Raw genomic sequence first — 27,530 nt, forward strand, 5'->3', positions numbered from 1 at the left:
TGGGGCCGTTTCCTTTATTATTTGGGGTTTCTCTGCATGGAAACATGAGACTGCCCCACCCCATGCCCAGGTGCCTCTGGCACCCCCGTAGGTGGTACATCAGTCCCCACAGAGGCCCCTTTAAAATCACCAATATAAAAAAGGAGGGAGGGAGGGAGGGAGGGAAGGCCTGACCACCCCGCAGGCCAGGCCGCTCCTGGTCGGCAAGTGGGGACAGGGCTGGGGGGAATGTGGGGCAGAGGGGGGCACGGGCTTCGGCACAGGAAGGAACAGGCATTCATTCCCAGCCCTGCGGAGCAGGCCCCAGCTGGGAGGGCGCTCCGCACGGCTAGACGGCAGGCTGTGCAGAGCTAGTGGTTATAGTTTAAAGTCTGCAGGTGGGGCGTGGTGGGCTTGGGGGTGGAATGGGTGGCCTGTGGAGGGAGGGGAGGGGACACATCAGGATGTCCAGAGGCCTGGGGCTGTCAGCTCCCCCTGGGGCCCCATCCTGAGGCAGAAACTAGCAAAAGCTGCCTTCCCAGTTTGGCAACCGGAGGGGCTGGGGGAGTCCATCTGAGCCCGTGGCCAGTGGAGGCAGGGAGGGTCACACAGCTCTGCCCAGAACAAATGAACTGGGGTGGCCAGGAGGTGAGGACGAGGACGAGGCCGCCTCCTGCTCCAAGGAAGGCACTTGCAGCTGGTGTGGCCTGGCGTGGCGTGGCGGGAAGGCACGGCCCGGCAGACGAGGAGGGCAGAGAAGCACAGCAAGGGGCTCATGCAAGAGCCCCTCATGCGAACATGGTCAGCTGTAACCACTGCCGGGCAGAGGGCGGAGAGAGGGGTCAGCCAGGGCAGAAACCCCAAGTCCGGCCTCCCAGCTCCATGGCTCAGGAGTCGCCATCTCCTCACCCCCTTGAGTGCAGGTGGGCGAGGGACCCTCCCGGGGAGGGGGGCGGGACACTCTCTTTCCTCCTCGACCCCTGGGAGCCCAGGCTGCTGGCTCCTGTACAGGCCTCCAGGGGTCTGGCCCATCCTTCCCAGGACCCAGACACCCAAGCGTGTCCTTGCAGGACCCAGGTGGCCGGCCTTAGGGCTGGCGCTGGCACTGAGGCCGCAGCCTCCAGCCCAGGAGGGTAAGAAAACACCGCCCCTGAGCACCTTCCCCAACCCGACCGGAGGACAGCCCCACCTTAAACAAGTCAAAGGTCACGACTCCATCCAGATCCGTGTCCAGGGTCTTGAAAAACCCTGTGTGTTCAAGAAATGATGACATGGGGCGGAGAACTCAGTGGGACCTTCAGGCAGGGCCAGGACCGGGCCCACCTCCTGCCTCACCCCCACCTCCCCACAGCGCCGCAAGCTCTCTCACCCTCACAGCCGGGGAGCAGCCCTTCCTGCTGCTCGAGAGCCCCCTCCAGAGTTCCCACCCAACTCCCTGTCGCCTGGCACTCAGCCTGCCTGGACCTCCACCTCCCCGAGACGCTCGTTGGGGACGAGTTGGAGACTGAGCTGGAGCGGGGAGCCGACGGGGACACTCACGGAACATGGTCTCCAGCCGCACTAAGCAGCACACGAAGTTATCGAAGTCCACAGCCAGGTCGGGTTCCGAGTAGCGGGTGATGATGAGCTCGTACAGCTTCTTGCTGAGCTTGAAGCCTGGCGCAGGAGAGCAGGTGAGGGCCAGGGAGGTGCAGCCGGGCCAGAGGGGGCGGAGAGGGGGACTGAGGCGGGGCAGGGTGAGCCCCAGGGCTGGGGGGCATGAAGACCTCCTGGGCAGGGCCGGGAGCTGGGCAAGTGCTGGTCCAGAGAGAGCTTGAGGACCCAGAGTGCCCCAGGGAAGCAGGTGCTGGCCATCAGGGCCCAGGGTCCAGTTTCATTTGTTCTGAATGCCCTGGCCTCATCCTGACGTGGGACTGCGAGGAGAGCCCTGCACTGCTCCCTTTGGAAGCTCTGGAGGCCAGCTCCACGCCTCCCTGGCTGTGTGGCCTCAGGCCAGTCACTACCCCTCTCTGAGCTGCACTTTTTTCTGCTCAGTGGGATAATAAAAGACCCTATCCTCATCCGGCTGCAGTCAGAACAAAAGGAAATGCTGATAAAGCGCTTGGCTCAGTCACCAGGAGAAAAAGGCAGTAGACGGCTGTTACTACTTCACCACCATTGCCATCACCCCCTCCAGGGACAAGGGCTAGTGGGTGGGCCACCGCCCTGGGTAGCTGTCAGAGAAGCGACCCAGGGCCATCTCCCTGGGGCCCCACGAGTGCCACCAGCCCTCAGGCCTCACCTGCAGACTCGATGGCCATCCGCATCTCGTAGGCACTCATGCTGCCCGACTTGTCCAGGTCAAACTTCCGGAAAATGGACTGCGGGGGGTGGGGGTGGGGGGCAGAGGGTGAGGGCTTGGCGAGCATCCAGCCCTTCCCATCTGCCCAGGGTGGAGGGCTGACCAGGGTGGAGGGGAGAGGCCCGAAGGGGGTCAGCCACTGGGATACGTGGGCTCGGAGAGGCAGACCCAGGGCCAGGGACTAGTCCACGCAGCTTGTCTGGGAGCCGGAGCCCGGCCGCCCGCCGTGACTGAGGCTGCAGAGGAGGGGAGGGTGCTGCCAGCAGGGACCACCTACCAGGTAATTCCGGATGCGGTTCCACAGGATGTTGAACTCCACCAGGCCCAGCTTCCCGTTGCCATCACGCTGGGCGGCCATTAAGAAGAAAACTCCACAGCTTAGACCAGGCACCGGGTGAGTGAGCACAGGGGAGAGCAAGACGAGGAGGGGGAGGGGAGAAGGGGCAGGAGCACGCAGACGGCTGCCTGGGGCCAGGCCGGAATCGGGGTGGCTGGGAGGGGTGCAAACAGAGCACCAGCCTTAGGGTCACCTGCAGACGGGGCCCTGCCCGCCTCTCACTCAACACAGGCCTGTGCCTTGGTCCCCGCCCCACCCCGATCAATGGGAAGATGCCAGGAAGGAACTGGTCTGTCCACATTTGTCCCTCTCTCTGCGCTACTCCTGGGATGGGTCACCCAGGGCTCTCCCCATGCCTACATCCCAACCCAAAGCCCGGCTCAGGAGGCAAAAGCAAAGGGAGGATACGTCCATGAGGTTCACCATGCTGCGGCAGGACTCCAGGCTGAAGCCCTTGGTCCGCAGGTCTTTGTCTGCAAGAAAAACCAGTCCCAACACCTCAACCCAGCCAGCTTCCCGGGCCTGCCCCGTGCTGGGCACACTGGCGGGACAAGGGTCCGGGAGGCACCATTCCTGTCCTGTGGTGTGTAAAATCTAGGCTAGTAGGTGTGTAGGATTCCATCATCAGAAAAAAGAGTTTAAGGTATTTTAGCGGTCAAGCCGGTGTCCCAACAGGCACGTCAACACCGCCATTAGACCCAAGTGAAAAGGAACAGTGCTAAATAGAAGTGAAAGAAACACAGTAGAAACGTGCAGCATAGGTGGTCACGGCAGGGGTGGGGTTTGCTGCAGGCCCCGAAGGGTGAGAAGAGCAGGAGGGGGGTTCTGGGCTGAGGGAACAGCATGGACAGAGGTCGGAGGTGAGAGGTCAGAGGCGGGGGCAAAGGGAAGGTTGAAGGGCGGTTGCCTTCAGTTTTGCACGTTGGGGAGTGAAGCCGGCCACCTGCCTTCTGGGAGGAAATGGGGCCCACACACTGGCCCTAAGGTGCTGTCAGCCGGCTAAGCTTCTAATTACACCAGGCACAGCGCTCAGGCATGGAGAACAGCAAGACGGCATGAGGAGTTTGGGAGGAAAAAGGGGGTGAGCAGGGCTCAGAAAGGTGGTGGAGGGTGCCGCACCCACGAAGACCAAGGGGTTGGGTTCAGCCCAGGGTGGGAGCGGAAGGCTAGATTCTGGAGCTTGGAGGAACGGAGGTGGGGGCGTAGGGGGGTTGGGAAGCAGGACATGGGGTGGAGAGCAGCCCCTCAGGGATGCTCACGTTTGCTGATGATCCTGTTGAGGATGGTCCGCAGCTCCTTGACGCTGATCTCCATGTCCTGGGGGAAGAGGGAGGATGGCACCCACTCTGGGGAAAGGCTGCCCCTCGGTGCCCCCGAGCACCCGTCCACCACGCCCAGCCTACCTCCCCTGCCAGTTGTCTGAAGAGGGATTTGAAGTTCTCATCAATCTCCTCTTCTGAGAGCACTTGCTGGATGGAGAAGCGGGGGGAGAGCAGGTCAGGGGTGCCCCAGCCAGGCCCCTGCATGGGCAGCTGCTGGAGGCAGGGCTGGGACCACTCATCAGCTATGTGGCACTTCACCTCTGAGCCTCACTCTTCTCATCTGTAAAATGGGAACCTGGCCCCTACTCTATCCCTGTCCAGGCCTCTGTGGCCTAAATGTGGAGGGTGAAGGTCAGCTCAATGATGAACAGTGAGGCTTTGATTCCCTGCTGCACGACCTTGGGCAAGTTCCTTAACCTCTCTGAACTTGAGTTTCCCACTGAGAGGGGAGATAGTGACAGCACCCTGACACAACTGTTATGGAGGAAATGGGGTGACCCAGGTAAAGAGCTCAGCACAGACCCAGCAGAGAGCAAGAACCCAGGGACCCTGTGCCATTATTATCACAAAGTCCTTTGCAAACTGTAAAGTGCTGGGCAAATGAGGGATTAGTATTACTCTTACGGCTCCTGCCAGGAGGGGCTCTGCGCTGCCAGCCGGAGCCCAGGGCACAGGACACCCAGGGTGAGGGAGAGGAGGAGGGTGGCTGGTGGGGGCAGGGCACGTACCTCATCAGGGAGATTGGCCTGTATCTGGTCGTCCAGCTCTCTGCAGAGGGTGGGGAGACAGGGGGCCAGTCAGCAGTGGGGGTGGGGCAGGAGGGGCGTGGGGGGGGCGCAGAGAGCGGGGAGGGGGTCTTCTACTCACTGGGTCCCAGCGCTCTTCTCTGAGAAGAAACGCAGCACAAAGTCGCCCTCCTTGTTGGGCTCGAAGGTGGATGGCACCACCACATACTCCCCGGGCGGCAGGCGGAAGCGGGTGCTGACCTCCCGCAGGTTGATGAACTGCTCGGAGCGGGCCCGAGACGCGTTGGCCAGGAAGAAGTCCCGCTTCAGGTGCACGGCCGGCTGGCCCATCAGCTGGCGGGAGGGAAGGAGGGAGCGGGGGCTGCAGCTGCCCGCTCAGCCCACCCTTAGGAGCTGCCCCCAGACCCAGATCCAGACCCAGAACCAGACCCCAGGCTCCAGGTTCTGGCCACACGGCTGGAGAGCTGTGTCACAGCTCAGTCACCCACAGGCTACCTGACCCTGACAAGTCACAGTGCTTGTTGCCTCATCTGTAAAATGGGGGTAACAGTCCTGCCTACTGCACCGGGTGGAGGGGAGGAGACACCATGAGGTGAATGTAGATACTGTGACACCATGAAATAACTTTCTCATTATCCTTACCCGGAGCTTCCCCTGTGTCAGACACTGCAGGGCCTTTTACACGTCACCTCACTTAACACTCATGACAACTCATTTTACAGACACTGACGCCAAGGCTTAGAGCCTAAGCAACTTGCTCAAGGGTACAGGACACTCAGCCCACTCACCAACCTGCTCCTAACCAGCACCCCAGATGGCCTCAGTGTAAACAGTAAGACAGGAAGAGCCTCATGGGTGCGTGTCAGGTGGGGCTCTGAGGGCCAGGGTTCAAATCCAGCTCCCTTACTTATTACCTGCTCTGACCCCCAGGAGGACAGTGTTTGCTCTGCCCACTGAACAGTGGGCAGGGGGCGGGGGCACCGTGTTAGCCCCAGAATGAGGAGACTTCCTAGCTCTCTACGTGTGGGCTTGCTGCCGTCCTGCTCCCTCTGGGCACCATCGGGCCATGTGTGTTCAAGGGTGTGCAAATCCAGGCGAGTCAGATGCCACACCTACCTCCGGAGGGACCTGCCAGAGAGATGAGGGAAGTTAGAGATGCTTGCTTGGCCCAGGGGCAGACGCTGTGGTGTGTGCTGGGCAACGGCCCTGAGTTCTTAAGATGAAAATGATGGGATGAGGAGACCAGGAGACAGGGTCCTGGACAGGGGCCAGTGTTGACCCAGACCTGTATTCATGCCAGAGAGGGACCCCAGGACCCCAGGAGGGAGGCCCAGGCAGGGCCCTCTTTGTCCCTGGAACGCCCTGCACCTCAGCTCTGAACCAGAGCCTCCAGGACTGACCCCCGGGGTGGCCAACTGCAGAGCCCTCCAGCCCAGGGACATTGGAGGTGCACCCCAATCTGCTACAAGGGGCTGTGGGCCTGGGCTGAGGCTGCAACTGTCCTTTACCCCCACCAGGGAGATCCAGATGTTTCTGTCTTGAATACAGTGCGTGAAGCAGGGCCCTCCATGGCCAGCCTCTGCATACATACTTCCAAGACAGGGAGCTCACTACTCCTTCAGGGAAGACCACTTGCCCACTTCTTTCTGAAACTGAGTCAAAGTCTTTCTCCCAGGTGTCAGCTAAGGCAGATCCCTCTGCCCAAAAGCAGCCATGCAGCCTCTAAGGACAGGGGAGAATCCCAGAACCTTCCCCTCTCCTAGCTAGCATCTTCCTCATCCTCCACCCGCCTCACGGGATGAATTTTAGGCCCTTGGCTGCCCCAGTGCTGGCGGAGGGCCTCAGCAGGTGCCTCCCGAAGGCTCAGTCTAGGGCTGCGTGCCTCAGGGGTGTGACTGGCCCCAGTCGGCTCAGGACGGGCGGGCGCCGCCTTGTCCTCTGGCGCCGCTGGCGCCCCCTGGCGGAGCTCGCCGGGAGGCCGCTTTCTCTGCCGGGTGCTGGGCGATCCGCCGGCTCACTCGCCTCGTAGACAGCGAAGCCTATGGTCTCCATGTCGCGGCCAAATCGGCGCTCCCGACGCCGGTGCTTCTGCATGAGGGCGAGCAGGAAGCTGCAGCCTGACTCCCGACTGCTGTAGTCGTCGTCTGGGTCATCCGTCTCCTCCAGCTGGATCTTGAACTGGGGGTTCACCCAGAAGGTGGCTGCAGGAGGTAGGGAGGCGGGATCAGAGGAGAAGCAGAGCAGTCACCCCAAGCCTTCCCTCCCCCATGTTTTCATTCATTCATTCATTCAACAAATATTACTGTGGCCACCGTGTGCCAAGTGACAGATGTGCCACAGGGATACACAGGGTCCCTGCCCTCATGAGCTCCCATGCCAGAACGAACCGGAGGCAAAGCATGACCAAGTCAGGTTAGTTAATGGAACAATTACAAAGAAAGCAAGCTGAAGTCGGGCAGGGAAGGAATCTTCGAGGTGACATTTGAGCTGAGACCTGAAGGGGAAGCCCTGGGAAGCCTAGGCAGAGGGAGAAGAAAAGACCCACACCTGGGGCTCCAGTGAGCACAGGGGATCCAGGGAGGTTGGCAGAGGTTGGCGGAAGCAGGATCGGTGATAAGAAGTGTGGATTGAATCAAAGAGCAAAAGGACCCCCTGACAGGTTTGCACTGGGAGGGGCATGATTGGATCAGGATTTTAGAAGGTGACTGCAGGAACTTCCCTGGTGGCACAGTGGATAAGTCTCCGTGCTCCCAGTACAGGGGGCCCGGGTGCGAGTCCTGGTCAGGGAACTAGATCCCACATGCACGCCGCAACTAACAGCTCGCGTGCCGCAACTAACAGCTCGCGTGCCACAACTAAGGATCCCTCCTGCCGTAACTAAGGAACCCGCCTGCTGCAACTAAGGAGCCGGCAAGCTGCAACTAAGGAGCCCTGGAGCTGCAACTAAGGAGCCTGCCTGCTGCAACTAAGACGTGGTGCAACCAAATAAATAAATATTAAAAGAAAAAAGAAAAGAAGGTGGCTGCTGTGTGGACGGTGACTTAGAAGATGGCGAGAGAAAGCAGGGTCTGAGAGGAGGCCACTGAGCTGCAAGGGCTGAGGGGGACTTGCATTTCTGGCAATTTAGTGATTCAGCTGCCTGAACAATCCTCCTGACTAAAACAACCAAGTGCCGGATAGAATACGCAAAACTTCTTTTTAAAGGCACCAATAAGTCCAGCATTTCCCCCTCCTTACATACAAAATTAACATTAATCGAAAAGACAGATAATAAGCAAGGATGTGGGGACTTCCCTGGTGGCACAGTGGTTAAGAATCCGCCTGCCAATGCAGGGGACATGGGTTTGAGCCCTGGTCTGGGAAGATCCCACATACCGCGGAGCAACTAAGCCTGTGCACCACAACTACTGAGCCTGTGCTCTAGAGCCCATGAGCCACAACTACTGAGCCTGTGTGCCACAACTACTGAAGCCCACACGCCTAGAGCCTGTGCTCCGCAACAAGAGAAGCCACTGCAATGAGAAGCCCGTGCACCGCAACCAAGAGTAGCCCCCGCTCTCCACAGCTAGAGAAAGCCTGTGCACAGCAATGAAGACCCAATGCAGCCAAAACTAAATAAATTTATAAAAAAAAAAAATTAAAAAAAATAAGCGAGGATGTGGAGAAATCAGAACCTCACGCACAGCTGGTGGGAACGTAAAGTGGTGCAACTACTTTGCATAATAGTCTGGCAGTTCCTCAAATGGTAAAACACAGAATTATCATATGACCCTGCAATTCCACTCCTCTGGGTGTGTGTGTGTGTGTATATCCAAGATTAATGACAACATACACCCACACAAAAAACATGTGACCGTTCCAAGTAGCATTATTTATAATTGCCAAATGGTAGAAACAACCCAATTTAAACAAAATGTGATATAACTAAACAATGGAATATTATTCAGCAATTAAAAGGAATGGAGTACTGACACATGCTACATAACATGGATGAACCTTGAAGACATTATGCTAAGTGAAAGAAGCCAGTCACAAAGGACAACGTGTTGTATGATTCCATTTATATTAAATTATTGTCGGGAACAAGCAAATTCATAGAGACAGAAAGTAGATTAGTGGTAGCCTGGAAATGAGGGGGAGGAGGGGCTTGGGAGTAAGAGCCAGGGGGTATAGGTTTTCTTTTGGGGGTAATGAAAATGTTCTAAAATTGATGTGATAATGGGTGCACAACTCTGTGAATATAGTAAAGGCCACATTGGATTTTACACTGTAAATGGGTGAATTATGTGGTATGTGAATTATATCTCAATAAAGCTGTTTTAAAAAATGGAAACTGGGAGCCATGAAAGGTAAATAATGCCAAAGGATTTCTGCAGACTCCTAGAGATCTTGAGTCCTGCCTGGGCTCAGGGGCAGGAGATAAGGTCCAGTAGGAGATCACAGCCATAAAACTGGAAGCCCCATGAGGAATGCCAGCAGGGTAAGTGTGAAAGAAAAATAAAACCACTGGGAGGAAGTGAAACATTCTCTGAGGATTTATAACCACAAGCCAGCCTTCTCATGAGCTTGCAGATTTAATTCATGCTGCCCATGAGGTCAAAAAAAAAACCTTAAGGAGAAAATTTATTTTTAAGAGTCCTGGGTTGGGAGTATCCCAGGTGACTGGCAGAAACACTAGACGAACTTAACTTCATCCAATAACTCAAACAACTCCTGAAGATAAATTCTAGGTCAAATAAGCCAAAAACCTCAGAAGGTTGAGAACCAGCAGCCACAATGGATGAACCTCATGATGGCTGAGAATGAGCAGCCACAACGACAAACAACAACTCACCAAGACTTCAGATACTGAAATTATCAGACACAGAATATGAAAGACTAGGCTTACTATACTTAAAGAAATAAATGAGATGCTTGAATATATGAGCAAGAATGAACAGATTAGAAAAAGAGCCATTAACACTTCCAGAAATAAACTTTTCAAGTGAAATTAAGTATTTGTTGGAAGGATTAACCAACAGCAAAAAAGAAAATTAGGGCATTGACAATGGATCTAAAGAAACTACCCAGAATGCAATCCAGGGAGATTCAGAGATGGAACATTTAAGAGATGTTAAGAGATCTGGAGGGTTGACTGAGGAGGTCCAGCTTACATTTGATTGGCATTCCAAAAGGAGAAAATAAAGAGAGTAGGAAGGTGATATTCTAAAAGATCATGGCTAACAATTTTCTAGAATTGTTGAAAGACATCAATCTTCATACACAGGGAGCTCGACAAATCCAAAGCATAATAAAAAGAAATCCCCACCTCAACACATCATGGTCAAATTGTAGAATATCAAAGAAAAAGAATCTTAAAAGAGAGAAAAGACAAACCATTTCAGAAGGCATGGTAGACAGACAGACTCCCGACTCACACAGTGACAGTGGAAGCAGAGTGAAGAGTAATAGCATATTCAGGGAAGTGAAAGTAATGTCAATTCAGAGTTCTATATCCAGAGAATTGTCAAGAATGAGCACACTATAAAGGCATTTTATACAAGTACTGAGAAAGTTTATCACCAAAAGACCCTCAGTAAAAGAAATTCAAAAGGATATATTGCAGACAGACAGAAAATGATCTCAGATGAAAGGTCTCACCATTCATGAGAATAGTGAGCAAAAATACTAATATTATGTGGGTAATCAAACAAATACGGGCTATCACAAATAATGGGGATGATGATGGTGCTTAATTTAGGACAGGCAGAAAACTGTTAAGAATTAAAATACTAGCTAAAGATAGCAGATTGAACAAAGGGAGGGTGTGATCCAACTTAAATATTCTCAAGTCTTTACATTATTCAGGTGGAGGGTAAAGATATTGATCAACTAGCTGTGGAACTTATTAAGCAAGCTCTTCTGTCTTCCAAACTCACAGAGGGAAAAACTAGCAGAGAGAAAAGAAAAAATTCAATCCAAAAGAAGGCATAGCAGGAGGGACAAATCGAAAATGCATAGTAAGTCTGCTGAAATAAATACAAATATATCAGTAATCACTACGAATGTAAATGGATTAAACTTTCCAATCAAAGGACAATGTTTTCCAAATTCAACTTTTAAAAAAATCAGTTATATGCTATTTATGAGCGATAACTAAAACACTGAGCTATAGAAAGATCGGACATCAAATGGTATAACAAGACATACCACAAAAGTACTAGTAGTAACTAACAGAAAACTGCAACAGCATAGTAACACAGACTGAAACAGACTTGAAAGTAAAAAGAATTATTAAAGATGAAGGTGGTCACTAGATAGTAAAAAAAAAAAGTTTAATTCACTAGGAACTTATAACAATTTTAAACTTGATGTACCTAGCTCAATATATGCAAAGAAAAATAACTGACAGAAATAAAGGGAGAAATTGGCAAAGCCAGCAAGATGGTGTGAGATTTTATTATTCCTCTTCCAATAATGGATAGATTAAGCAGACAAAGTGATCAATAAGTTTGATATAATGAACAATTATAGAAGATTCCCCCTAACATTCAGAGAACAGTATACTGGTCAAGAGAACAGACTCCAGGTTCACACTGACAGGGTTCAAATCCCAGCTCTGCCACTTATTAGTGACTTTGGCAAACTGCTTAATCACTCTGTGTCTCACTTTCCTTATCTGTAAAATAGTGATAATGTAGTACATCCCTCATAGGGTCAGTGTGAATGTTAAGCAGGTTGTTATATTTAAAATATTTACAGGAGTGCTAACACAATGTATGTGTTAGCCAGTCTTTTCAAGAACACGTGAATATTCATGAAAACTCACCACGTGCTGGGCCATACCACCAGTTTCTGTTTATTTCTAAGCTATGATCTCATATAGATCATATTTTCTGACTGCAAGGAAATTAAGTTAAAAATCAACAATAAAATAATAACTGGGAGGTTTGATTATTGATTCAATCTCTTAAGTGTTACAGGTCTATCCCGATTTTTTATTTTTCTTGAGTCAATTTTCATAGTTTGTTTCTTTCTAGGGATTTGTTAGTTTCATCTAGGTTATCTAATTTGTTGTCATACAATGGTTCACAGTATTTTCTTATAAATCATTTATTTCTGTTGGGTTGATAGTGATGTTCTCTCTTTAATTCCTGATTTTAGTAATTTGAGTCTTCTGTCTTTTTTCTTGTTCAGTTTGGCTAAAGGTTTGCACTTTTTGCTGAGCTTTTCAAAGAACCAACTGTTGGTTTCATTGATTTTTTTCTATTGTTTCTCTGTTTCATTTATTTGGCTTTCTTCTGCTTGCTTTGGGTTTAGTTTGCCCATTTACTAGTTTCTTAAGGTGGAAAATTAGGCAATTGTTTTCAGTTCTTTCTTTTTTAATATAGGTACACAGTGCTTTAATTACTATTCTATGTGATTTCTCATTTACATTACTATTTCTTTTGATAAAGTAACTCATTCTACGGGGCCAGGATTACCTTGATACCAAAGCCAAATAAAAACATCACAAGAAAAGAAAATTACAGACCAGTAACATTTATGAATATCAATACAAAAATCCTCAACAAAATACTAGCAAACCAAATCCAACAGTATATTAAAAAGATTACATACTATGAAATAGGATTTATCTCAGGAATGCAAGAATGGTTCAACATAAGAAAATCAATCAATGTAATACATCATGTTAATAGGACAAAGGGAAAAAAAAACACATGACCATCTCAACTGACATGGAAAAGGCATTTTAGAAACTCCAAAACAAATTCATCATAAAAATATTCAGGACTTCCCTGGTGGCGCAGTGGTTAAGAATCCGCCTGCCAATGCAGGGGACACAGGTTCGAGCCCTGATCCAGGAAGATCCCACATGCCACAGAGCAACTAAGCCCATGTGCCACAAATACTGAGCCTGCGCTCTAGAGCTCGCGAGCCACAACTACTGAGCCTGCGTGCCACAACTACTGAAGCCCGCGTGCCTAGAGCCCGTGCTCTGTAACAAGAGAAACCACCGCAATGAGAAGGCCACACACCACAACAAAGAGTAGCCCCTGCTTGCCACCAACTAGAGAAAGCCTGCACACAACAATGAAGACCCAGTGCAGCCAAAAACAAATAAATAAATATTTTTTAAAATTCAGAAATTTAGGAATAAAAGGGAACTTCCTCAACATGATAAAGGGCATTTATGGAAAACCCACAGCCAATATCATACTCAGTGGTGAAAAAAAAAGAAAAATGAAAGCTTTCCCCCCAAGATCAAGAACATGATGCCCACTTACACCACCACTATTCAACATTGTATTGGAAGTTCTAGCTAGAGCAATTAGTCAAGAAAAAGAAAAAGTATCCAAATTGAAAAAGGAAGAAGAAAACTATCTCTACTTGCAAATGACATTATCTTGTATATAGACAAACCTGAAGAATCCACAAGAAAGTTTAGAGTTAATAACAAATTCAGCAAAGTTGCAGATTACATCAGAACACAAAAATCAGTTGTGTTTCTATACACCAACAATGAAAAAATCCAAAAAGGAAATTAAGGAAACAATTTCTTTATAACAGCATCCAAAACTATAAAATACCTAGGAATAAATTTAACCAAGGAGTTGAAAGACTTGTACACTGAAAATTACAAAACATTGCTGAAACAAATTAAAGAAGACATAGAAAAGTCAAAAGACATCTCATCTTCATGGACTGGAAGACTCAATATTATTAAGATGTCAATACTACCCAAAGTGATCTGCAGATTCAATGCAATCCTTATCAAAATTCCAACAACCTGGGGCTTCCCTGGTGGCGCAGTGGTTGAGAATCTGCCTGCTAATGCAGGGGACACGAGTTCGAGCCCTGGTCTGGGAAGACCCCACATGCCACGGAGCAGCTGGGCCCATGAGCCACAACTGCTGAGCCTGCGCGTCTGGAGCCTGTGCCCCGCAACGGGAGGGGCCGCGATAGTGAAAGGCCCACGCACCGCAATGAAGAGCGGTCCCCGCGCCGTGATGAAGAGTGGCCCCCGCTTGCCGCAACTAGAGAAAGCCCTCGTACGAACCGAAGACCCAACACAGCCAATAAATAAATAAATAAATAAATAAAGTAGCTATAAAACAATCAAATTCATGCTCTGCAATTCAGTTTAGCTAGTCGTTAAAAAAAAAAAAAAAATTCCAACAACCTTTTCCCACAGAAATGAAAAGCAGATCCTCAAATTCATATGGAATTGTAAGGGGCCCAGAAGCCAAAACAATCTTGAAAAAGAACAAAGTTGGAAGACTCACACTTCCTGACTTCAAAACTTACTACAAATCTATAATAATCAAAACAGTGTGGTACTAGAATAAAAATAGACATACAGACTAAAAGAACAGAACTGAGAGCCAAAAGTAAACTCATACATAAATGGCCAATTGATTTTTTTTTAAATTAATTAATTAATTTATTTATTTTTGGCTGTGTTGGGTCTTCGGCGAGCGGGGGCCACTCTTCATCGCGGTGTGCGGGCCTCTCACTGTCGCGGCCGCTCTTGTTGCGGAGCACAGGCTCCAGACGCGCAGGCTCAGTAGTTGTGGCTCACGGGCCTAGTTGCTCCGTGGCATGTGGGATCTTCCCAGACCAGGGCTCGAACCCATGTCCTCTGCATTGGCAGGCAGATTCTCAACCACTGCGCCACCAGGGAAGCCCACCAATTGATTTTTGACATGGGTGCCAAGACCATTCAATGGGGAAAGAATAGTATTTCAACAAATGATGCTAGGACACGTGGGTTTCCACAAGCACAAGAAATAAGTTGGGTACCTATTTTACACCATAAACAAAAATTAACTCAGAATGGATCAACAACCTAAATATAAGAGAGCTAAAATCATAATGCTCTCAGAAGAAGACACAGATAAATGACCATGGATTTGGCAATGGATTCTTAGATTATGACACCAAAAGCATGAGCAACAAAAGAAAAAAATAAAAATTGGGCTTCATCAAAATTAAAACCTTCTGTGCTTCAAAGGACACTATCAAGAAAATGAAAAGACAACCCACAGAATGGGAGAAAATACATACAAACCATCTATCTCATAAGGCTCACATCCAGAATATATAAAGAGATATATATATATAAGGAATATATGAAAAGACAACCCGATCTAAAAATGGGCAAACTATTTGAATAGACCGTCCAAAAAAGATACACAAATGGCCAATAAATAGATGAAAATATACTCAACATTATTGGTCATTAGGGAAATGCAAATCAAAACTTCAATGTGATACCACTTTACACCCGCTAGGATGGCTATAATAAAAAAGTTGGACAATAAGTGTTAATGAGGATGTGGGGAAATTGGACCCCTCATACACTGCTAGGAGGAATGTAAAATGGAAAGTAAAATGGCTGCCACTTTGGAAAACAGTTTACAGTTCCTCAAAAAGTTAAACATGGAGTTACCATACAACCTAAAAATTTCACTCCTACTTTAGACCCAAGAGAACATATGCTCATACAAACATATGTACATAAATGTTCAGAGCAGCATTACTCATAATAGTCCCAAACTGGAAACAATTCATCAACTTTGGAATGAATAAGCAAAATGTGGTATATCCATATCATGCAATATTATTCAGCCCTACAAATGAAATGAAGTACTGATCACACTACAACATGGATGAACTTTGAAAATGCTATGCTAAGGGAAAAAAGCCAGGCACAAAAGGCCACATATTGCACGATTCAATTTATATGAAATGTCCAGAATAGACAAATCTATAAAGACGAAATTAGATTACTGGTTACAGGGCTGGTGGGTGAGAGGGTTAGGGAGTGACTTCTAATGGATACAGGGTTTCTTTTCAGCACAGTGAAGATGTTCTGGAGTTAGGTGATGGTGATGATCACACAGCATTGTGAACATATTAAAATGACTGAATTGTACACATTAAAAGTGTGAATTTTATGGTATGTGAATTATATTACAATTCTTAAAAACATTACATATCAAAATTGTGTAACTCAAAGGTACACTTGGAGGGAAATTTATCATTTTAGGTGCATACACAGGAAAAAAAATTAATGAAATAAGTGTCTAATTTAAGAAGTCATAAAATTACAATTGCATCAAAAAGAATAAGATACCTAGGAATAAATCTAACTAAGGAGGTAAAAGACCTGTACTTGGAAAGGTATAAGACACTGATAAAATAAATTGAAGAGGACACAAATGGAAAGATATACTGTGCTCATGGATTGGAAGAATTAATATTGTTTAAATGACCATACTACCCAAGGCAATCTACAGATTCAATGCAATCCCTATCAAACTACCAATGACATTTTTCACAGGACTAGAACAAATAATTCTAAGGTTTGTATGGAAACACAAAAGGTCCTGAATAGCCAAAACAATCTTAAGAAAGAAGAACAAAACTGTAGATATCACACTCCCTGACTTCAAACTATACTACAAAGCTACAGTAATCAAAACAGTATGGTACTGGCACAAAAACAGACACATACATCAATGGAACAGAACAGAGAGCCCAGAAATGAACCTACACTTATATGGGCAATTTATGACAAAGGAGTCAAGAATACAAAATGGGGGAAAAGACAGCCTCTTTAATAAATGATGTTGGGAAATCTGGACAGCTACATGCAAAAACATGAAACTCGACTACTTTCTCACACCATATACAAAAATAAACTCAAAATGGATTAAAGATTTAAAGGTAAGACCTGAAACCATAAAACTTCTAGAAGAAGCCATAGGCAGTAGGCTCTTTGACATGGGTCTTAGTAAAATTATTTTGGATATGTCTCCTCAGGCAAGGGAAACAAAAGCAAAAATAAACAAACGGGACTACATCAAACTAAAAAGCTTTTGCACAGCAAAGGAAACTATCAACAGAATGAAAAGACTGCCTACTGAACAGGAGAAGAAATTTGCAAATGATATATCCGATAAGGGGTTAATAGCCAAAACATACAGAGAACTCATACAACTCGACATCAAAAAAACAAACAACCAAATTAAAAAATGGACAGAGGAACTGAATAGACATTTTTCTAAAGAAGACATACAGATGGCCAACGAACACATGAAAAAATCCTCAACATAACTAATCAACATCGCAATGAGATTTCACCTCACACCTGTCAGAATGGCTATTATTAAAAAGACAACAAATAAGTGTTGGCAGGGATGTAGAGAAAAGGGAACCCTTGTGCACTGTTGGTGGGAATGTAAATTGGTGCAGCCACTATGGAGAACACAGAGATTCCTCAAAATGGAATTCCTCACTATGGAGATTCCTCAAAAAATTAAAAATAGAACTATCATGACATCCAGCAATTCCACTCCTGAGTATTTTTCCAAAGAAAATGAAAACACTAATTCAAAAAGACAAATACTGGATGATTTTGTTTATATGTGGAATCTAAACAAACAAAACAAATGAACAAACACAGCTAAACAGTAACAGAGTCAGAGATACAGAGAACAAACAGGTGGTTGCCAGAGGGGAGGGGGAGAGAGAGAGAAGACAAATAGGTAAGAGAGATTAAGAGGTACAAACTTTCAATTACAAAATAAATGAGTCACAGATATGAAATGTACAGTGTGGGGAATATAGTCAGTAGTTTTGTAATATCTTTGTATGGTGACAGATGACAACTAGATTTATTGTAGTGATCGTTTTGAAACGTACAGAAATATCGAATCACTATGTTGTGGACCAGGAACTCACACAGCGCTGTAGTTCAATTATACTTCAAAAACAAACAAACAAACAAACTCATAGGAAAAGAGATCACATTTGTGGTGATCAGAGGCAAGGGGTGGGGGCAGAAGGAATTGGATGAAGGTGGTCAAAAGGTATACATTTCCAGTTTTAAAGTGAATAAGTGCTAGGGCTGCAATGTACAACATGATAAATAGAATTCACACTGCTATACGTTATATATGAAAGTTGTGCAGAGAGTAAACCCTAAGAGCTTAAGAGTGCTCATCACAAGGAAAAAATACACTTTTTCTATTTCTTTAATGTTATATCTATATGAGATGATAGATGTTCACTAAACTTACTGTGGTCATCATTTTATGATGTATGTAAGTCAAATCATTATGCTGTGCATCTTATACAGTGCTGAATGTCAATTACACCACAATAAAACTGGAAAGAAAAAAAAGACGTCATAAAATAAAGTCTAAAAATAAGTCCAAAGAAAGCAGAGGAATGAGATAACAAGCTAGAAAGCAAAGATTAATAATACAGAAAAAATACTAAAAAGGATCAATAAAGTAAAAATATCATTTCTATTTAAAGACTAATATTGACAAACCCCTCATAGGATTAATAAAACAAAAGAGGGCTTCCCTGGTGGTGCAGTGGTTGAGTATCTGCCTGCCAATGCAGGGGACACGGGTTCGAGCCCTGGTCTGGGAAGATCCCACATGCCGCGGAGCAACTAGGCCCGTGAGCCACAACTATTGATCCTGCGCGTCTGGAGCCTGTGCTCCGCAACAAGAGAGGCCGCGATAGTGAGAGGCCCGCGCAACGCGATGAAGAGTGGCTCCTGCTTGCCGCAACTAGAGAAAGCCCTCGCACAGAAACGAAGACCCAACACAGCCAAAAATAAATAAATAAATAATTCTTTAAAAAATAAAATAAATAAATAAAAGAGCAGGCCTGACAGCTTTATAGACCAGTTCCACCAAACACTCAAGCAAAAAATCATACCCACCTTATGCAAACTCTTCTAGAAAACAGAAAAAGAGAAAACATTTCCCAGTTCACTTTACCAGCCAAATACAGCACCAATACCAAAACTAAACAAGGTAAGTATGAGAAAGGAAAACTATAGGCAAATCTCAGTCATGAACATGGATGTAAAATTATTGTATAAAAAAAGTTATGTCATGACTCTGTTGTTTTTATCTCAGGAATGTAAGGTTAATTTAATATTAGAAAAGTGATCAGTGTAACTTACCTTTTTAACAGATAGAAGAAAAAAGCTAATTCTAATAATAAAGTATTTAATAACATTAAGCTTCATTAATCTGATAAAAGGTGCATACAAAAATGAAAACAAGGGGCTTCCCTGGTGGTGCAGTGGTTAAGAATCTGCCTGCCAATGCAGGGGACACGGGTTCGAGCCCTGGTCCGGGAAGATCCCACATGCTGCGGAGCAGCTAAGCCCGTGCGCCACAACTACTGAAGCCTGCGCACCTGGAGCCAGTGCTCCACAACAAGAGAAGCCACCGCAATGAGAAGCCCACGAACCGCAACGAAGAGCAGACCCCGCTCACTGCAACTAGAGAAAGCCTGCACACAGCAACAAAGACCCAACACAGCAATAAATAAATAAATATATAAACAAAAACAAAAACCAAAACCTAGAGTAGAAAAGTTTTTAGTGGTGAAATCTACAGTCAACATTTACTAGTAAAAACTTTTCCTTTGAGAGAGGGGTAATACCAGGACATAGCCAGCGCTAGTCAGCATGCTGCAGGCCTGGCCAGCACATTACACAAGAAAATGCAACAAAAATAATAAGAATTGGAAAAGAAACAAATTCATCACTATTCTCAGATGCTATACTGTCAGTTAGAAAAGCAAAAAGAATCTACAGAAAAATGAGTAAAGTTAACTACAGTTTAACAAGTTTGCTGGATACAGAATAAACTTAAAAGGTCAGCTGCATGCTATAGTATCAGCAACTACTTGGGAGAGGTAATTTTAAAAGAGATACCATTTACAACAGCAACAAGATGATAAAATATCTAGGAATAAATCTCAACAGATGTATAAGCCCTTTATGATGAAAGACATTAAAGAAGGCCTAAATAAATAAAGAGATATACCACATTCTTGGATAAGAAGACTCAAAATTGTAAAGATGTCAATTCTCCCCAAATTGGTCTGCAGAGTCAATCCAATTCCAAAGTAAAATCTCAAAAGGGCTTTTTGTAGGACTTGGTAAACTGATCCTAAAATTCACATAGAGAAAACAAAAAAAGCACAGAGCACAAAGAGCTAAGAGACTCTTGAAGAAGGAATTCATCCTGTCCAATTTCAGGACTTATAAATCTATAAATCTATAGCTACTAAACCAATGCACTCTTGGCAGTGGGATAGGCCAAGGGACCGAAAAGCAACTCAGAAACAGACCCACACATACGTGGGAACTGTATGACGGGGCTGGCGCTGCAGGGAAAGGATAGACTTCTCAATAAGTGGTACAGGGAACAGTGGTCATCTGTTTGGGGAAAAACTGAAATTAGATCCCTGCGAGGGAGAAGAATGCTTGAAAACAGAGGGCTGTGAGCCAGCCTGAGAACTGCTAAAGGGGGCAGGTCATGAGAGCAGAGCTGTAGTGGTGGACGCGACACAGCCGAAGCTGGCCAGTGAGACGCTGCAGCACCGGGGTGGGGTGGAAGCTGGGTTGGAGGGGGTTAAACACTGAACTGGAAGCCAGCAAGGAAACGCCGAGGGCGGCACTCCTGAGAAATTTCACTTTGAAGGGGAGCAGAGAAATGCGCGGGGGAGTGGGTTGAGAGACAGGCGACTGTTTTGAGGCAGGCAGTTCTCTCATCATGACACGAAGTGAGAGGTGACAGACGAAGGAGCAGGAGGCTTTCAGAGTGAGGGAGAAGGGAGTCTGGAGCAGAGGTGGGGGGTCCCCACGAGCAGGGACAGTTCTGCCACTGTCCCGGGCGGCAAGGCAGCAAAGGCAGGCACAGGTCCAGACAGGCTGGGGGATTTGGGGGTGGGAATGGGACGGGTGTCCCATGAAATCAGATGAGAGTGACAGTGGAGGCAGGTCCGAGGAGAGAGTGAGAACATACTCATAGGAGCTGCTGGGGTCATGCAAAGTGCACAACTGAGGTTTGCGTCTGTGAATTTACAGGGAAAATACTGCCCCAGGTGTGTAACTTCTCTCCAGGCACAGTCAGCGGTCCTGGAGCCGGTGGAGAGGGTTCAACTAGGGTTATGGTTGTACCAGGTAAGAGGAGCAGAGGGACACAGGGGCTGGGAAACGCGAGCATTTGCAGGGGGGAGATTAAAATGGTGACTCCAACCTGGTAAGGATGAGGACTCTAGCTTGGTAAGAAGAGAAGGCAAGATGGGAGAGGACGGATACCCCATGCATCTAGATGCCCAGGGAAAGGTGACAGAGGATCAAGGAGGGAGACAGTGGGCCAGGAGGAAGGTCTCAGAATGAGGAGTGACAGGAAGGTGGCTGGACAGCAACGAAGCCTTCTCCCCTTGTCAGAACTCTGGCTCAGACCCCAGCAAGGGAATCAAATGTGGCTCTTTGGAATTTACAAGGACATTCAATATTTCATCCTCAAAGCAAATTCGCGAGGTCAGCACAACTACCCCTACCTTACAAGCGAGGAAACTGAGGCTCAGAGAGAAGACATGTCCGGGGCAGCAGGGCCAGACCCCGCCCCACTGCGCCCTCAATGCCAGGTCACCTGGGTAGTTGCGGCAGCCCCCCGCGGTGCTCCCCCGCCGCCAGGTGCCCTCGTACAAGGTGGTGTTCCAGTTGCAGAACCTCTGGCTCTTGAGCGCGTCGGGCGTCAGGTTGCAGATCTCCAGGCGGGTGAACTCACGCATGAAGTCTCGGAAAGACATCCTGGGGCGGGGGTCGAGGTGAGAGGTGAGCCAGGGCCCCCAGCCAGGGCACCGAGCGACGTGGCACGGCTGGGCTTGGGGGGATTGGGAGTTGGGGTGCCTGTCCCCAAGAATGGCCAGACTGAAGAGGGGCTGCTCACCAGAACTCCCCGTCCTCCATCTTGACCCGGAGCTGCTCCCGAACATAAGGGTCTACGTTGTTCCACTCCGAGGAGCTGTGGGGAAAGGGCACTGCCAGGGGCTGCCGGCCACTGACCTGCCCAGCCTCTGTCCCTGAGGCCTGTCCTCCCCTGGCCCGGGTCAGGAGGCCTCCTCCAGGCCAAGTCCAGAGATCCCAGTCCCAGGGGTTGTCTTATAGGGGCCGGGTCAGATGCCCCGAGGACGCTCACAGGCTGGGCACAGCGGCCCGCACAGCCTGAGCTCTGTCAGGGCAGTGCTCAGACCCAGTCGCATGCAGATGGGCCCCTCTGTCCAATCCCGAGCCCACCCTGGCCTGGCAGAGCCCCCGGCAGAAATGCCAGTGGCACTGAACAGCCTCCCCCAGCCTCCCTGGCCGGTGTCCGCGGCCCCTCACCCGTCACTCCAGGCTCCTGTCCACTCCACCTCGCCCCAGGGGTTCCGCATCCGGATCAGGTTCACCATCTGGCCCTGGTAGTTCACCTGTTCCCCAGGCCTCCCATCAGTGCCTGCTTCTGGCACACACTTTTAGCACCCCTTCCCTCCACCTCACCCTCGCCGAGCCCAGCTCAGCACCCAGCACCCAGCACCCACCGTGGGAAGCATAGCTGAGAAGCCTGATGGGGAATAACCTGCTGAGGACGGCAGCTATGTGCACAAGCTAGAGTAAGTCAGGGTGGCACAAGATAAATATCTCTGGATGAGTCCCCAGGAGATAGAAAAGGTGCTGCAGGAGGTCAAGGGAAGAGTCGGCCTCTCCCACAGCCCTGGCCATGGGCCAGAGAGACAAGGAAGCAGGAACCACCCTGCAGGGAAGACCTCCACGTGGGGCAGTACCTGCTTGGCCCCGGTCACAGAGTAGGCGTGGCCCTTCACTAGCTTCTTGAAGGTGACAGCCTCCATATCCAGAATGCTGGAGATCTGCAGAAAGACCCACATACTATGGCCAGTGTTCCCATCCCCGGTCAGCAGATGAGCCCCGAGTCTTGGCGTTCCCTTGCACACACAACAGCTATGGGAAGTGATAGGCAGGAAACCTGACCCCATCTCAGCCCCTGGAAGGGGTGCTGCCTGCTACTTCACCAATGTTACCACTGGTGGCGGGGCCTGTGTACCCCACTGACACTGCTTTTGGCCAGAGCTGGCCAGACCCCGTGCAAACATGCATGAACACATACATACAGCCATGCATCACCCCTCCCCTCACCACAGAGCCACGAGGTCCTCAGAGGACCTCATGTGGAGGGACACAGTGAGGTGGAGAAGAGGGCCGAGAACCGACTAGAGTCGGGTAGGACTGGGGAAGAGCATGGGGGCGGGGTTAGAGTGGAGGATGCAGTGATGGGGGGGGTGGAGGCTGAGATCAAGGATGAAGGAGGTCTGAGGATGAGTCGTGGGAACGGAAAAGCAACTGAGGGAGTGAATGGAGTACGGGAAGAAGCGGGGGCCCACGGGAGCTGGGACTAGGAAGGAGCTGAGGTCTGAGGCTGCGAACTGGAGAGCAGACAGGCAAGGCCTTAGATGACAGGAACGTGGAGCTGAAGTCAGGAAAACAAGCTGAGGTCTGAGGTTTTGGGGACCAGGATGACGCCAGGCATGGAGGTGGAAGATGGGACTGAAGTGATGGGCGAGGCTGGGTGAGGATCCGGGGATGGTGTGAGGTGAAGGATGGGGTCTGGAGCCAAGCCTGCAGCGAGTCTGAGGCTGGGCTGGGTAGGGAGAGGGAACCACTCGGAGACTCAGGTCACAGGATGGCGCGCACTCACATCAATGGAGCAGCCCAGCAGGGAGCCTCGCTCCAGCGCCTTGAGGATGATGCTGTAGAGGTCGCTGGGCGCCTTCCGCAGCTCATACCATTCGGTGACCCCACCTGTGAAGTCCTCAAAGCCCTCGGAGGTGCTGCCTCCTGAAAGGGCCTCGTAGCTGCCATTCACCCTGTGGGAGGCCCAGGTCAGCACTCTGCACCAAGCGGGACCCCACACTCTGGGGGTGGCCTGGAGCTCTCGCTGGGCCACTACTCACTTGGCATAGGCCTTCTCCAGCAGAGCACTCCAGAACTCGTTGCCTTGGGCAGAGTGCACGAACACCAGCTTCCCGTCCTTGGTGGGCAGCAGGTCATCCACCACCACGTCCACCCACTCCCCAAACTGCCACAGCTGGGGGAAGAGGGGCATAGTGAGTACCTGCTTTGAGATCCCCTGGGCCTGAGCTCAAGCCTCAGCAGCTCTCCCACTTACTAGATACCTGATTCTAGGTCATATACCCTAGACACGGGATCTGAGCAAGTTATCCTCTCTGAGCCTCACTTTCCCTCTCCACGAAAGGGAACAGCAATGCCTTCCTCATGGGAAAACTAAAGATTAGGAAGGTAGTTTTTAGGGCAGCATTGCTGATAGTTTTTGAAACAGACCAAGGTGACTCTTCAGGTATGGAGAGGTTGCAAAGCCCTTGGGCCTTGGCTCTCCCGGAACCTTTTAAGGCCATGACCCCTGCCTTTCCCCCTCCCCATTCTAGGCCGGGGTGTGTGTGTGTGTGTGGGGGGGGGGGTGCGGATACCTATACCTATGTAAATTAGGTGTGGAATGAAAATGTGTCATCCAGATCCTTCAACCACAAGGTGGCCAGCAAACCGCAGGGTTTGCTTCATAGATGCCTTGAGGGGCAAGTTCCCCAGAGGGGTAGGAGTCGGCCCCTCGAGGCCAAAAGTGACTCAGTGCTACGGCATTCGGGGCTGTGTCTGTGCGCGGAACAAGGGGTCGACGGGAGGAGGTGGGCCCACCGTACTGTCTGTGAGGGAGTGAACGGGCCAATCAGAGGCCGGGGAGGAGCGGATTGGAGGAGTGAGGGGAAACGGTGGGGAAAGGGCGGTGAGGCCACGCCCCAGTGGGCCAGCGCTGGCAGGTGCCGCACTTGGCCAAAGTAGTTGCCACCGCACGGTGGGTCCTGCAAGTCAAGCCGTAGGCGCTGAGGCGGGTGAGGACGAGGTAGGGCAAGGGGCTCCCTGGCTAGGCGGAAGGAGAGGACACGGGGGCCAGAGATTCTCATCCAGGCTTCCTGGGGGTGTGTCTCTCTCAAAACCAGCCTACTGAGAATTCATTAGTGTAATTTGAAAAATGGGCCCTGTGAGCAAACAACATCAGGAAAAGCTGGTTCAGATAGGCTTAATCCCGAGTCTTTCTTTTCTGCAAGGCTCTCTAAGAGGCTGGCGATTGCCAAAGTGCAGGCGGAGTTGGGAGTGGGAGTGGGTGGGTGGGTGGAGTGATGCCAAGGGTGTAGATGGCCACATGTGCTGGTCGGTTTTCCCCGGCAGAACACTCTCTGTTTCTCAGATAGGGAAACTGAGACCCTGAGGAGGAAAAGGATTTGTCCCACAGGACATAACACAGAGATCTTTCTACTCTTCTAAGCACTTTTTTCCCCCGATGTGCACAAGCATCCAGGAAAACTGCCAGCCGAAACACCTGCCCAACCGTTTCACACATGACAGATTCTCACACATGACAGATCGGAGATGGAATCAAGAGGTCAAATACAATACTTTCGAGAGGGATGACTGGCCCTGCAAGGTGTGGCCCTGAGCCACCCTAACTTCAGTGTCCCCACCACCTCCAGTGCCTGCTACCCCTCTCCCTCATCCCCCTTGCCCAAGGTGCATGTGGGGCTCCTCACCTGGAAATGGAAGATGCCGACATAGCCATCCTGGAAGCTTTGGCCATGTGGAACTACTCGGTGCAGGAGGGTGTCATTGAGGGTAAGGGAGGCGATGGCCGCCAGGAGCCAACAGTCCCCTGGGATGGGAAAGAGCCACGTCAGGCCTGCTCTACCAATCTGCACCCAATGGTGCACACGAGTGCCATGCTGGGAAGAAGCTGGGGTTCCCTGGGCAGGGTGCCCCTCAACTTACAGAAAAGACCCAGGAATCTGGGCAAACCAGCCCCAGCACTGATAGCCAGAGCCTGCTTGGGCTTGCAGAAGGGAGGGGCTGAGGCAGAGCAGGAAGGAACGGGTATAGGGAACTACTTTGGAAAAACACTCAAAACACCCCAGGGCCTACCCAGTGCTCCCTGGCAGATGTCTGTGCGGGTGGCTCCATCCACGATGAACTGGGGGTTTGAGAACAGCTCCTGCAAGAGACCCAGAGTCCTGTCTCTGGGCCAGCCCCTCCTAGAAACTGGAACCCAGCCATCCCAGACCCCACTCTAGGGACCTGGAGTCCTATTCCCACTCCTCACCCAGGAAGGGAGTAAACTGGATCCCACCCAGGGTGGCCCCTCTCACCGTGGGACGCTTCCACTTGATGCCATAGGTTTTGGAGGAGCTAGGGCCCAGGTCCTTGAAGCCCAGGCTCTGGGGCACTGGGGGGAAAGCCTCATCACGGAAGAGGGCCCCACTCTGCAGGCAGTGAGCCCGCAGCTGAGCATAATCCTGGCCCAGGTACTTGATGGCGTTTTCATGGCGGCCCAGGCCCAGCTCCTTGGCCCGCTGCTTTTGCACTTGTGCAGACACCCCGGTGCAGTACACCGGAGTGATGACCTCCTCAGCCATCCTGTGGGAGAGATGGGCCTGCTCAGAACCCAGGCCTTCCCAGGACTAGAGCTGGGGCTCCTGTCTGCTAACACTGCTCTCCAGCCCGCTGCCATCCTTCCTCCCCAGACCTGGGGTTTCCCCCCCTCACTGCTCCTCTCACTGAATCAGGGCTGCCACCTCCCTTTGCTCCCAGAACCCTGGAGAGGGGCTTCCCATCCCCCCAGGTATGCTGGCCACCATCTCCCTACCCCCACCCAGTGCTACCACCTCTCTTCTCCCAGATGCCCATTGTCCTGGGTCTGCAGTCCTGTGGTCAGCCAGTCAGGTTGGGGAAGGGCGGAGCCCGAAATAATAACACAAGGAACCAGGAAGGTGGGAGACCCCAGGGAAGGCCTCTTTGACTGTTTCCCTGCCTGTAACCCCCCTCCTCAAACTAGCCGAGCTCCTGTACACTGGCCCCTTTCCCTGGCTTGGGGGCTGAGTACTCCAGGCCGTCGGGGTCCCCCTCCCCAGGCTCCTGAGACAGGTTGAATGATCAGGGCTGCTGCGCCTCAGTCCTTTCCCCTCCGGCCCTCCCCCAGCCCAGCGCAGCCCGGCCGCTGGAGGCAGTGAGGAACGCAGGCTGGGGCGGGCGCCGGAGCTGTGCGGCTTCCCCAGCCCCCGCCCCAGTCCCAGGCACTCAGAGAGCCCGGGGTAGAGGTAGCCCCTCAGCCCGGGAGCAGTGGCCAGGCTCCGGGAACACCGGCCCGGCCACCCACCTCCTTACCTGGGGGAGGAGTGTTCGGGGGGTCGCTGCGGTCCCTGCGGCTGGCTTCCCCGGTGGCAGCTGAGGACAGGGCCCAACCAGGAAGAGCGCTCCTCCCCGCCCTCCTCCCGCGGCCCCTCCGCCCTCCTCCCTCCCTCCCTCCTTCTGCTCCTTCTCTTCCTCCTCCTCGGGCACCAACCCCGCTTCCTCTCTGCACTCCCTTATCTCTCGGGCACCTTCTCAGACTATCTCTCTCACTCACGGTGTCTCCCGCCCCTCCCTCCGCAGACGCCGGGCCAACTGCGCGAGAGGACAAATTAGTAAAAGGCAGAGTTGTCCCCGGGGAGGGGCCAGCGCCAGTCGGGGTGGGGAGGGCTGGGGCCCGGGCGGAAGGGCACCGCGGGGGATGGGGAGGGAGAGGACAGGACAGGGGGTATTTTTAACCAGGGGCAACAGCTCGAGTTGCAGGGCCGGGCGGCCCCACCCCACGCGGCGCCCCCAGAGGGCATTCCCGGGAGTCCGGCCCGGCGGCGCCGCCGCCCACAGCCCCGGGTCCGTTCCCCCGGCGCCCCTCCTCCGCGGGGCCGCAGCTGTCCCTCCGCCCCCGGCCCCGCGCGTCCTAAGCGCGGGGCCGAGATTACCTCGGGCTGAGGCAGCTGCTCGGAGGAGGGGCCGGGCTGGCGGCGAGTCGACCCCTGCCGGACGCTCTGCAAACGGCAGCCCCACCCTGCCG

The 27,530-nt window shown here is 50.5% G+C and overlaps 1 protein-coding gene across 1 annotated transcript; it reads right to left on the bottom strand.

Annotated features, from left to right (window-relative positions):
* On the bottom strand, nt 1–27,450 carry CAPN1 (calpain 1). The gene is made up of 22 exons (XM_082340896.1): nt 26,819–27,450; nt 25,804–26,071; nt 25,580–25,649; nt 25,195–25,313; nt 23,548–23,681; nt 23,292–23,460; nt 22,363–22,446; nt 21,923–22,008; nt 21,489–21,563; nt 21,189–21,349; nt 6,748–6,926; nt 5,842–5,853; nt 4,847–5,058; nt 4,708–4,747; nt 4,061–4,126; nt 3,917–3,974; nt 3,066–3,130; nt 2,598–2,666; nt 2,261–2,339; nt 1,519–1,635; nt 1,169–1,227; nt 1–794 (listed from the first exon to the last, which is right to left on the bottom strand). Exons 2-22 carry the CDS (start codon nt 26,068–26,070, stop codon nt 768–770), a joined length of 2,148 nt encoding a protein of 715 aa, XP_082197022.1. The 5' UTR covers nt 26,071; nt 26,819–27,450; the 3' UTR covers nt 1–767.
* Nucleotides 27,451–27,530: the final 80 nt, after the last annotated feature.

This window comes from Balaenoptera borealis (assembly GCF_965194805.1).
Source record: "Balaenoptera borealis genome assembly, chromosome: 11".
NCBI lineage: Eukaryota > Metazoa > Chordata > Mammalia > Artiodactyla > Balaenopteridae > Balaenoptera > Balaenoptera borealis.